Source organism: Chelonia mydas, chromosome 8 (assembly GCF_015237465.2).
Source record: "Chelonia mydas isolate rCheMyd1 chromosome 8, rCheMyd1.pri.v2, whole genome shotgun sequence".
Taxonomy (NCBI): domain Eukaryota; kingdom Metazoa; phylum Chordata; order Testudines; family Cheloniidae; genus Chelonia; species Chelonia mydas.
In genome coordinates this window covers 68,016,761-68,030,453 of record NC_057854.1, presented here as the reverse complement: position 1 = coordinate 68,030,453, position 13,693 = coordinate 68,016,761, and the positions used below count along the sequence as shown (strand labels likewise).

Sequence of the window (13,693 nt, the reverse complement as noted above, 5' to 3'; positions counted from 1 at the left end):
CTCTTTTTAATGTGCTTGCTTAAGCTTTGCTAGTGTAAGTCTGTTCAACCAGGCTGGGAGGCTCACTCCCATGCCCTTAGTGACTTGAAACATTTGAAAGTTTGCATAAAATATCTCGACTTCTGAGTACCTGTCTGAATTGAACCTCAGAGATCCATGAAGTTAGCTCATCAGTAGTAAAATACATTTCAAAAGCTTCATAAAGGATATGTCTTTAGAATAAAATACTGGACATATTTCCACACTGCCATTTCATGTTCACAGTCAATATGTATTGGATGCTAGCGCAGTAATGCATAATTGCGTATATGCTCTTTGATTCTTTCTACTCTCTGATACACGCATTTATCTCCTAAATATGCCCTAAGTTAACTGGATGTAAGAGAATACTCACTATTTATGTAGAGTATTGTTAACATTATGTTAAAAATCTATGTAAAATATTTTAAAGGTGTAATTAAGTCTCATAATGTGATTGACAGTTTTCTGTGTTTCTATTGGTTGAAGTGTGTGAGTCTATGTGAGACATACAGCTGGGTCCTGCCAGCTCAGCAAATGGTTCATTAGATACAGGAGTACAGTAATTAATTCAAAGGCAATAAAAAAGTGAAGCCAATACACTGGATGAAGTAGTTAGATACTCACATTTTCTCCCTTGTCACCTTTACTGCCTTTCTGACCCGGTTCACCAATTTCACCCTGTAATTGAAAGCCAGAAGTTACGTTTCTTCTTTAGAATGGCCTACCTCCTAACTGCAGTCAATACTACTGTATCTTTAAATGTCACCTTTAACATGATTATGCTGCCTGTTTTATGCTGCAGTTTCAAGTGTGAAGGCCTAAGGGGAACAATTTTGCATGGATCAATCACATTGGTATGACAGATTAATCCAGGTATTGATTGGTATGCTGCAAAATGCAACATGACCTCGCTTTGAAGTATACTACAACTAAGTTATAAATAAAGGAAACTGTTTTTTCTCACATCAGTTTCAATATGAACTGATAATGAAAATACCTTGATTTATAAACTAATCTAATTACACATGACTGAACAACTGCTTCTCATTGTTGTGCATGGCATTTCAAAACCTCAACATGACTCAAATTACCCAGTAACCATCTAAGAAAGTTTTATTTGGTTTAGCACAATAATAAAAGACAGTTTGTGTGATTTAACATAAGGACTCTCTGTGGGTTCATAGATTCCAAGGCCAGCAGGGACCATTGTGATCCTCTGTATAACACAGGCCATAGAACTTCCCCCAAATAATTCCTAGAGCATAAAAATGCCTAGTTACATAATAACACAAATAACACAGCCATGTACTATAAACGTAAACCTCAAAGTACTTCTATTTGTGTTACTGAAGTTAGTTAAAACTGTGACGGGCTTCAAAGAATAATACTAGACCAAATCTAAGCTGATTCCTGAGAGGTGCTGAGCGCCCTCAACTCTTCTTGGAGTCAGTGGGACCAGGAAGAATTAGTCTCTTTGTTTTTGTGCTCTAAACACTTAATGCTGAGGCTCTATTCTACCATCAGTAAGATTAAATGACTATGCATTATTGGAAATGTTTTATCTTTCTCATTCACTGAGGCAAGTTTTTTAAATAGGTAAAAATATATGTTAACATCATACACCCTGATTTGTTCTGCTGCAGTTTCAACCTCACTTCTTTAGTGGTAGGAATCTTAAATTGTTACAGTTGCTTGGACACAGATCCTGATCCCCTATGATTCCTGTCTCTTAGATGTCTGACTTTTTTTTTAAAAAAGAGTTGTTTAGCCACAGTGTCTAATGTGATGACAGCTACAGCAAGTCCATTTTGTGTATAAATCATCACACAGGAAGACAAATGCAAACAATAAGGACTGACCTTGTCACCATCTTCTCCGGGAGAGCCACCAGGACCAGCAGGACCTGGAAGACCTACAGGACCCTGTACTCCATCTCGTCCAGCTGGACCTTGAGGACCTTTTTCACCCTGAAGAATGAAAAATCATCTGTATTTATCACAAGAGAATAATTAAGAATTTAGTACAATGAATTCATACTTCTTCAACCAATATGCAAATTGTTATATAGCAACATACAAAGATGTTTGACTGAAATCCCTTTCTTGTACTATTGTGGCTTTTATCACATATACACAATCACACTCAAAAGATTAAATGAAAGCCTCTCACAAACATTAGAAAGACAAGGTGGGTGAGGTAATATCTGTTATTGGGCCAACTTCTGTTGGTGAGAGAGACAAGGTTTCACAGAGCTCCTCTTCAGGTCACTGAAGAAGAGGTCTCTCTCTCTCTCTCAAGTTGGCCCCATAAAATATATTACCTCACCCACTTTGTCTCTAAGATCCTGGGCCCAAAATGGTTACAACACAGCATCTCACAAACACTGACATATTTATTGATACCATGTGCTAACTCCATCCCTTCCGTGATTATAAAAGAATAACACTGGAGGTCAGTTTAGTACGTAAAAAGAAAAGGAGTACTTGTGGCACCTTAGAGACTAACAAATTTATTTGAGCATAAGCTTCCGTGAGCTACCGTACTCCTTTTCTTTTTGTGGATACAGACTAACACGGCTGTTACTCTGAAACCTGTCAGTTTAGTATGTGTGTCCAATCATTCCTTTTCCACACAACCCATTTCAATGAACGATATTTAATTGTCTTTACATTTTGTGCTAGAACAATTAATCATGTTTAAATGCTGCCCTCAGACAATTATTCACATATAGGGAGATTCTCAGTACTACTACTTTAGCAGACTGGGCATATCCCTTCTGGGTATTTTCCTGGCATGGAGGAGTTCCCAGTTGGTGTGTAGCTGGCAGAGAAAGCTTCCACACCACTTTGCCCCCAATCTCCAGCACAAGGAATATATTTGGTGCAAGGAAGGATAAGCTGAAGGCAAGGATGGAGTGTATAATGAACTGTAGCTATCCAGGGCTGACAATGCTTCCTTGGCAACCATTGTTATCTGACACGTTAGAACTGTTCCCAAGCTGCTCTAACCTGCACCAGGGACTTGGCAGAAAATCAGGGAGCCGTAACTGGCTCCCTGACAACCCGACTACCTCTGTGCCAAGTGGAATCTAAATGCAGCAGAGAATCTGGTCCCTAAGTTCCTCAGTGCACTACTGTCCAACAGAACTTGTAAATAACTAAATTATTAATAGTACAAATCAGCAGAAATCACAACCAGCTTCTTCATAATGTAAGCCCTTAATAAGACAATGAAGGGTGACTGTGTATGCATGTAATGTTAAATGGCTAAATTCTGCTCTGAGTTGAAATGGGACGTATTTTGTGCTAAATCAGGACCAGGACTAGGCAAATCTACAAATGTTGAGGTTTAAATATTAAGATACAGACTCACAGTTCTGTGAAGCCTGAATTCAGCATGATGTCATTGTTGTAACATAAACTCAGAAGAGTCTATACTCTCACACCAAGTTATTGGCAAATGGGCTCTTCTGAGCAGTTGCTGGCTTTCTCCTTCACCCTGTACTCTCGGGCACAGAGTCCAGACCCTGGGTCTTTTGGGATAACTTACAGGAAAGTTCCTTTCCAGGCTCCAGAGTTGAATCTCAGAGTTCTATGTATGGTACAACCCAAATGGCTGCCAAACTCATCCTGACCTTTTTGGTTTCAGTTTGATATTCAAACTCACCATGTTCCAGTCCTCTAGACTTTTTTCTCCATAAGGCTGGCCAAACTGTAATAGGGACCCATATATGTGAAACTACAGAGCTCATAACTTTATATCACATGGCAGTTAATATGTGTTTGTGTGAGTAACTCTGTTAACAGCTATTTCACATTTTCAAAATGGCTCTTGAGATGTTCAGGTGAAAAAAAGAGGGAGGGGACAGCAAATAATAATAGAAATGATACCAAAAGAGCAACAACAAACAAACAATAATACTAATTCTGGTGATCAGTGTGCTTTCTGTGCCTAAAATAAAAGCAGGCTGAGAGGCTGAAAAAATGAATAGTCAGGCATTCGTTGATGATCACATCAAAGACTAAAAAAGTACCAGAAAGGCACCAATTGCTGAGAGAGACCATACCGGAAAAGAGGAGTAAATGGTAATGAAATTTGATAACAAAGTGAGAAATAAATTTGCACTTCAATATGCAGAAGCAGGATAAAAAATTGAATCAAAACTACAATTTGACAAAATATTTTATTAATGGATTCTGCCACCTTTGTACTAATAATGATTCAGCCTCGTTCAACTCCTCCTCCTGGGTATTAGAATGTGCAAAAATATAAATGTTGTTATCCAGTTTAATTTAATTTGCAATTTTCTATATAATAAATATAAAGGAAGTAGGGCAGGGGTGCTGGTCACATATTCAATAGGAAGGTCCTGCAGTGTGAACATCTAAAGTTCTTGAATGAAAATTAATAACTTCTGTACTGTAACAGTCTTATGTGCCATCTCCTTGGAATTACTTACAGGAGCACCCTTCTCTCCCGCTGGGCCTGGAGGACCTTGAGGACCTGGACGGCCTGGTAGACCAATGGGGCCAGCAGTACCTGCTGATCCACGTTCACCTGGAGAACCCTGGAAGGAAAAAAAAATGCTAAGTATGCAGAGAATTCTAATGTAGTCCATTTAAGCTTCTCACCGTTCTTCAGCTTCAAAACACAGACCTCCCCGCATCCTTCAATCGGACTTGATGCGGATGGGTATTCTCAAAGCCAATTGCCCACTACTAATGGAATTTCATGGATTCGGATCATACATGGTATTTATATTCTAAAGAATATTTAGATAAGCTTTTGCCATCTACCTGAGTGTGCAATAGTGCCCAGTGGTACCCATCTGGGCTCAAACATTTGATTGTAATCAATGAGAAATAGCAACCACCATTCTGAAGTATGCAGAGCATCATCTGAGTTAGAAATAGTGGAAGATTGCCTGGCATTTGTCATGGTCACTTTGACTTCACCAACACAAATGCCTTTGTGAGATACTTGTCATATAGTTTAGGAGGCCTACCATTGATTTGAGAGGACTTGCTTTCATTTTGCCTAATATTAGATTTGCAATAATTGTTGTAATAACCTCAAGATCCAAGGAGAAATGCCACCAGAAAATATCTTAGCATTAATATTTCCAGGAATAAGGTATAGTTAGAATGTAGCATAGGTTCATGTCATGCTAGCTTTCTAGGAAAAAAGAATATGGTGACAGAATGTGTCATGCTAATAGGGCTAGGATTAGTGGCAACTGGGACAGAGGTGGAAGCAGAGATGGTGTCCACAGTGCAGGTGGCAATCATTGCATTGTTAATGGCAACAGCAATTATAACTGTAGGGAATAAAGACCACTTCCCACACCTACCCCACCCCAACCCCAAAATGTGACCTCATAGAGGATACTGGTTCAAACAGTTTGACTTCAGTTGTTGATCAGATATGCATAGGGGGGGTGGACATCAGTAGGACTTCCCATCAGCATTTTCCCAGTCCTTTTGCTTAGAATTACATTAGTCACTACTATTTCTGACTACTGGTTGTTTTCATGGCCAAAAAGTTCAGAATGGCCATTGAGCCCTTCCACCGTGACACTGTTTAAAAAAAAACAAAACAAAACAAAAAAACAACCTCTTACAACAACAAGTAGAACAGCAGCACTTATTAACATTGTGTCACAGCTGTTATCCAAACTGTGAAACGTGGGTTAGCCTTACTAGTTAGCTTTATAGTTGTATTCAAATAAAATCAAAAAAGTTGAAAAGCAAATGTCCAAACATATTTGAAATGGTCATTGCCAGGAATTGCAGACTCAGTTAAAAATTGCATATTTTTTCTCCCCAAAATGTATAACTCTTGTCTCTAAATGAAGGATTTGTTCTAGGATTTTTTAAATCTCAAAAACTTTTGCCCAATACAAAGGATGTGTATTGCCATTCAGCGAAAGCCCAAGTACGAGATTCAGCGTGTACAAATGTTGAAAGGTTTCATCCTAAAGTCCATACTCAGTTCTTACTCAGGCAAATCTCAGTTTAGTAAAAAGTCCCTTTCACAAGTAGCCCCTTCTGCATTCTGCTTGAGTTAGTAGCATTTTGGAACAGACCCTGAGGCTGTAATATGGTTCGTAATTTTTTTTAGGAAATTGCTTGGTTTTTGACAGAAAGAAACTTATTACCCTGATAAATGAATTCACGCTGCATAGTAACACAGGACAGAACCATGACGGCTAAATATTTCAGGAATTAGCTCACCATTATGAACTAATTTGATGATACATTATGCTGTGCACTGAAGCCAAAGGGCTCTGTGTGGGACAGCAGTCTGCCTGTGTGGAACCCAACTGACTTCAAAGTATTGTATGTAGTCCTCTTGACTTCAAAGCACTACACAATGCAGGATTGGACGCTGCTATTTTAGATCAACACAAAAGTGGATAAAAGTCTATTACCAAAAAAAAAGTTAAAAAAAAAGCCCAGGCAGGCTTGTCAGAAATATATTAATTTTATACAGAAAATAATGATAGCAGAGTTGTTTTTGCTCTATGCTGAAATACCTCACTTCTAAGGGTTTAAAAACATCTGGATCTTTTGTGTATACTCTAATATCTTTTAAGTCTAACCATTCTGAGGCTACTGAAGCATCCGTAAGTTAAAATAATGTTCTTAATGTCCCGGCTGACTCTGCACTTCGCAGCAACACAGGTGTTGTGCAGTGCTTATAGACTTTCAACAACAGGCTGACCTTTCCTTTAAATATGTCAGCCAGGCACAGAGCCAAGATTCGTGACCTTTCAGAATCTGAGCAGGACTTGGATCTTTTCTGCTGAATTGAGCTGACAAGACAAAATGTGTTATAAAAACCCGCAGTACTTCACAAACAGAGAGAGCCTGCTCGGATGGACTGATTGGGACAATTCTGATTTTTCTGTCATGTTTATGCTCATTCTAAATGGACAGATGTCAATTAGTCTTGCCCAGGGATGGAAGGGGAGAGGAGAAGAAGCAGAGAGATCTGGGTGTAACTGCCAGTTCCAAAAAGGGAGCAAACATGGTGAGGAGCATTCAGAGAATACCAGGATAACAGGGATTCGCCAACAGCACAATCCCATCCAAATCAATGGAATCCTATATAGCTCATATATTGATGTTGGTAGACAACTGTTCAGAAACTGGTGATATGTAAAGTAATTGATGGTTTCAACCCAAACAGTAATGATTGTAAATCCTTTTCTCCAACTGGGCTGGTTTCAAATCATGACCCACTGGCAAGATTCTCCATATCCCATTACCAAACCAATGAATTGTCCTGTACCATCAATTTACAAATTCCTGGTGTTATGAACCAGAAAAACACAGCAGCAAAATTCAGCTGTGACCCCTCTAAAAATTTAGCTTGGCTGGCTGTGAACTAAAGAACTTGCCTTAACACTAAAACATCTGTGACACTCCCATTGGAGTTCCTGATAGCACTTTAAAAATATAGGGCCAGATTCTGCACAACGGGTTTGTGGAGAGGTGGGAAGGAACAGCCACACCCTTTGTACCTTCCACACAGAGACTGGCCTGCTTTCTCCTGTGCCACCATAGTATTGAGAGCTTGCAAGGCATCTGGCCATGGCACCATGCTCACTCCATGCCCAGACATCTGAGCTGGACAGAGAGGCTGGCGTATGCTGCACCTTCTTCAAGGCTGGTACAAGAGTGTGTGGCTGAGAAATTCTGGAAGTAAGGAGGAACTCTGGCTTTGCAAACATGTATTCCTCTTAGGTGCTCCAGGTGCTGCGCTTTTCCTCTGTACCCCTTTCAATGTGAACAGTGCACAGGGCTGAATCTAACCGAAGGGAACGGAGCAAAGGAAAATATAAACCCTTCTCTGGAATAGCAGATAGAGTAGATGGCCAGTGGAAAAGCAATATTTCTCCCAGAAAATCACAATAAGGTTCCACAACTGCGGAGCACAGGAACAAGCTGATTCTGTGGACTAACAGCCATGGTAACTATATTGTGTTGGTTAAGGACCTTTTTCGGTGGAATTTATATTAGCTTTAGTTTTTTAACAACAAATACAGCATCTGAACATTTGATCAGCTGCAAAAGTTAAAATTATTTTGCTTATTAAAGTTAGGTTCTATTTTGTAAGAAGTAAATAATCTTCCAAACTAAATTATGGGATGTTTAAAACTACATGTTCTATAAACTGAAGGACACTAACTCATGTTGTGTAGATCTTCATATGATTTTTTTCAATGATCATTTTAAAAAGTTAGTCTGTAGGTAGTTAAAATGTTATTTATACCTTCATTAAAAGAATAGATAAAAAGGTTCAGAACATTTTTAAAATTTCTATAATTAATACAAAGCACAGCCTGTGTTAATTGCTCAATACATCTTTTCTGATACTACTATAAGAAATCTGAAGGGAAAAAAATCTAATGGGTTTAATTTGAAGCATAAATAATTCTCTGAAAAATAATCGAATAATTTAATTTCAAAATGTCTATTCATCACACGCTATTTATGTCACTAATAAATCATATCAAGAATACAGCTACAATATTCTGCAACACCATCATGTTGCTTAATTTCTGTACCTTGCTTGTAGCTTGTTTCCATTTTTAAATTATATTAAATAAGGTCACTATTTTAATATGTAAGAGGAAGGTTTAAAAATAAGAAACAGATAATCATGATATGCAGAAATAAAGTTTTTAAATAGAGTTATGTGGCCTCTAACAAGCTTTAAAAATATATTATAGCCCTTAGGACACTGAGTTCAAGCATATGCATTTATAAAATGACTCCCACACAAGCTCTGATCAGATCCTACCCTGTATCAGCTGCTCCAGACCCCCAAGTACCTCCACTCTTCTTTCAACACCTGAACCTGCCTGAAAAGCACCCCATTCCCCCCAGAGGTATCCTGATCCCTTTTCACCCAGTATCAGCAAGTGTCAGGAGCTGTTCTCTCCCCCACTCTGGAGCCCTGTGAAACATTTTCATTGCTGCTGCTGGACAAGCACCTGATTCTACTTCTTTTCTCTAACTGCCAATTTTGACAAATATCCCAGGACCCACCTCCATCTGCAGAACCCTCCTGATAGGCTGCATTAGAAGTGGCCAGTTCTAACATGCTAATTGCTGAAACCCAATGACAAGAGACCCAACCCAATGATCCTCAGCTGCCAACCCTTTTTGGTACCGCTCTCCTCTGAGACCACATGAAGACCTCATTAGATGGCACCCTGTTTTCAGATGTAATTTAGGTAATGGTCTAAAGGCTGAGCATCAAAGTTGGTGAAATTCATTCAGTGCAAGGTCCTCCACTCTACTTAAGTACTGAAGTAGGGTTGGACTGAGGGACCTCAACAGAAGTGGCTCAAAGATGTGCCTGTGCATATGTTATTTGCCCTGGTAAGAGTTAACATGACAGCCCTGACTAAGGAGAGCGAGAAGCTACAATGAGGAAAACCATATTTATATGAATTCATTGGCCCTAACACCCACACAACTTGTGCAGAGGGGCTGTGGGTACTATTCCAGCTGATAAACTTGAATGGCAGATGTAGGAAGATGTACAGTAACCCTGCACTCTGGCCTCGGTTGGGAGTGGTAAATTTCACTTCTCCAACCACTCTACCCACAGTCTCAGAGCTTGGCTCAGAGTAGGTGAAATTAATTTCATCTGCCGCAACTACCTCATAATGAAGAAAATGGTTTCAGAACCCGGGGCTAAGATTTTTAAAAACAGGAGTCTGAAGTGAGACTCTTAAATCCTTATTTCGACACCTTCAAAAGGTATGGTGAGCAACTAACAGCTGCTAATGAACAGCATAGGAGCTTAGCTTCGCTCCTCAAGTCTAGCCATTGTAAATACAATTGAATGGAACTCATGTTCTGTGGTTTGTGGTGTCTAGTAATAGGATATAGAATAATAGAAGCTAACTATTGTGACTAGGAGTTCTCTTTCTCTCTGTGGTTTTTTTTTTCATTCTAAATATTAAACTGAGGTCCTTGTAGATCTCCCTGCATTGAGAAGCCTGTGCCTCACTTAAAACTCATACAGAGAAGATAAATAAGCTGCTTGCTGAAATCTGTCAATGAAAAAAATATTGAGTGGGAATGTGGACTTACTGGGGACTGAAAAGTTATAGAGCTTTCCTCTGCTTCTAAATTGCTATATCTACACACTTCTACAGCATCTTTATACAGCATCTTTTAAATAATTTAGATCTTTCACTTGAGGACTGCTGAAGATCTTTTTGCTACAACAGCATCTGTCCTTAGCTTCTCAGCTTGGCACTTGTGCAGTGGTCTATAACACTTTAAAGCAAATGCTATTCTCCCATCCCTCGTCTAATGAGACTGGAAGTGGCATGGTACATCCTATAATGAATAAGTTATGGCAACTGTACCAGGAGGATGCCTTGATACTCTGGATATGCCTCATCTTTTCAATATTCTAATAATTGAGATCGACTGAGCCTTGTTAGCTCTTGGACTGGTATCCTGTGATTCCACATTGTTTTCTTCTCTGTTGGCCCAATTCTGTTACTCTTACCCATGCTGAACAGTATTCTCTCCAGGAGCAAACCTACTGATTTCTCTGGCATTACTCTCACAATAAGGTCTATATGGAGAAGGGTGGCAGAACAGGGTACTGTGATCATAGAATCATAGAATATCCAAGTTGGAAAGCACCTCAGGAGGTCATCTAGTCCAACCCCCTGCTCAAAGCAGGACCAATCCCCAACTAAATCATCCCAGCCAGGGCTTTGTCAAGCCTGACCTTAAAAACCTCAAAGGAAGGAGATTCCACCACCTCCGTAAGTAATGCATTCCAGTGCTTCACCACCCTCCGAGTCAAAAAGTTTTTCCTAATATCCAACCTAAACCTCCCCCACTGGAACTTGAGACCATTACTCCTTGTTCTGTCATCTGCTACCACTGATGGCAGTGGCTGCTCCAAATCTTTTTACATATTGTCTTTAAGAAGATTTTATTTTGCAAGATTGTTCAGACAGTATTTGTACAGGGACATACACATGTGTATCCTGCCAGGTGAATAAATGATTGTTCTTTGCATGGTTAACCTGGCAACCTAAATGTGATTCCTATTGCTATTATTTTGATTCCTGAGGCTTCAGTGAATATAAGAATAAAAATTCGCTAGCCTGCAGCCATACCACTATAGTCTGTGATCTTGTCAGATATCATAATCTAAACACATTTAGGTCTGCTCAATTCTAGACTGTGGGGGGAAAAAAACAGATTTTTTTTTTTTACAAACCAGATGGCAGCCACTGTGCTTGTATCTATCGAACCTGTTCATGGAATTCTGGTAGCTCTTCTACCCTGCCTACCCCACAGCCATCTTTTACAGTTATTTTGCACACATTTTCTTTACTATCTTACTGGATTTTCATTTCACAACAGTTAGGAATGTCAGTGTATGGATTCTGCTCATAAGCAGGGGTAGGTGCCCTAAAGATATTGACTTTGTTTCGTCCTCTCACTTTTCTGGGGAAGAAGCTGAGATTATTCCACTATAGCCTCAGGCAAGAGATGAGTGCCTGAGAGTTAAAAGAACAGGAGTACTTGTGGCACCTTAGAGACTAACAAATTTATTAGAGCATAAGCTTTCATGGGCTACAGCCCACTTCATCAGATGCACAGAATGGAACATATAGTAAGAAGATATATATATACAGAGAGATAAGTTGGAAGTTGCCATACAAACTGTGAGAGGCTAATTAATTAAGATAAGTTATTATCAGCAGGAGAAAAAAACTTTTGTAGTGATAATCAAGATGGCCCATTTAGAGTTGAAGTAAGAATCTGCTTTTGCAGCCTTGATATTATATAGATGGACACATATGCACATGCCTAAATGCTTTTCTGAACTGGGCCTAAGTCCATCCCTAATCAGCAAAGCACTCAAATTCTTGTGTAATGTTAAGGAAACATTTAAATCCTGATGAAGTCAAATCCTACCTAAATCAATTGGGACTTAAGCATATGAGTAGAAAGGGGACAGATTGCTGAATCAGGGCTATAGAGAGTATAATACTACTGCACATGTGTGAATATGTAATGGAAGGATACAACAGGGCAGAAGGACAGTTGCTGTAAGAACATAAGCTCTGAATTTCTTGACTCTTGTGTAGTCAATTTACCATGATATTAACATTATTTCTGCACAGAATATGAGATGGGTGTGACTAATGTGATCCTATGTATGGTTTGGTTTTTGCAAAATATAAAAGTTAAAAGTTGTGTAGATCAGATTAGATGATTGTAATGGTCTCTTCTCCTCCTCCAGTTCTCTGTGCTTTCTCCAATTCTCCCTTCTTCACCTTTTCCACTCTTCCTTTCTCTTCTTTCATTCTGCTGCTTTATGTAATAGTCTCATTATCCTACCAAGCATACTTTTCTTCATTTTAATCCCCTTTGAAACCCATCTCCTTGAGCCCTCTCCTCCTTTCATTTGATCATGAATCATTCTTTTACCTTTTCCTCTATTGAATGGGTGTCTGAGGTTTTGTCTCGTATTTATCTTATGCACTGTAAGATCATTAATGAATGTGCCTTTATCTGTTTCTTTTTGTGAAATGCCATGCAATATAAAGCACTTGTATACATATTTTGTCATAGTAACAATATTTTTTTCTTAATTAGCACATTTATTTAAAGTGAGCAGCCTCATGACTGAAATTATTAGCAGATAGAGGCAGATAGCACCAACTCTGGCAACATAACTAACTGGGTAGCCTATATCTGGCTGGTTCAGTATGTGACCTGGACATCCAATACGCAAATGACCTAATGAGGAATGACTGCCTGAGTTTCCAAAGAGCTTTCTCTCATCAGCATTCAGTATGCCTTGCAGCAGCCTGAAAGAGGGAGGAGGAACACCACCAAATAGAAGATAAAGAGAGCAGATAGAATAGTGGGGAAAAAAGAATAAAACATCTTGCTACGGAGTATCCGTGCATCTTTCTCTTTTGTCCAGCTCACCATAAGCACAGCAATTAGCATGTAGTGTATTCTGAAATGGTCATTCACTGTGGAGTACTTGCAGCTGTACGTACCTGCCAAACAGAGTTTATGATTTTGTATTTTCTAACTATTTGGGGACAGACAGTGTTGTCAGGTGTGGCAAAGACCTCCACAGGGACTAATCCTCTTCCTATTTTCTATGGTGAGCGAGTATTCCACTTTTACTAATCCAATCTGGAAAATGACTGATTGTGTGTTTAGCCCCTACTGCCTAAAATAGGTAGGGAATTATTTTAGGGCCATATAATGCTAATGATCTGCCCCTGCAACTCCCACAGACAGCAGAGAGTTAAAGCTCTTCGTCTCATTGTGGCCCTGAGATAAATACATGTGGCACCATGGTATCAGGTGCATCCTTATATCTTCTAACTACCAGCCAATTCCAAAATTCATAATTCATAATTACAGAGATACAAAATGAGTCTAATAAAGTTTAGGACTTTCTCTGAGATTTGGGATATCTGTGGGTGGGGTTTGATTCTATTAGTGCTTCAGGTAGTCTCTGCCTTCCAGGCCAGGGATTACCCATCTGAAGGTCCGAGAAAGTAACCGAACCTTTGGCAAAGACTTCCTCCATATTCACCACTTCTATTACCTGCCTAGAACCTCCATTACATCATAATGTCTCTAGCAGC

General features: G+C 39.3%; 1 protein-coding gene across 1 annotated transcript in view; it reads right to left on the bottom strand.

Moving 5' to 3' along the window:
• COL11A1 (collagen type XI alpha 1 chain) overlaps positions 1-13,693 on the bottom strand; it is a 235,035-nt gene that overhangs the window by 67,003 nt on the left and 154,339 nt on the right. Inside the window, exons 42-44 of the mRNA XM_007055218.4 lie at positions 4,481-4,588; positions 1,881-1,988; positions 646-699 (exon numbers count right to left, since the gene is read on the bottom strand). Coding sequence (XP_007055280.2) covers positions 646-699; positions 1,881-1,988; positions 4,481-4,588 — 270 coding nt within the window. The remainder of the gene's footprint in view (positions 1-645; positions 700-1,880; positions 1,989-4,480; positions 4,589-13,693) is intronic.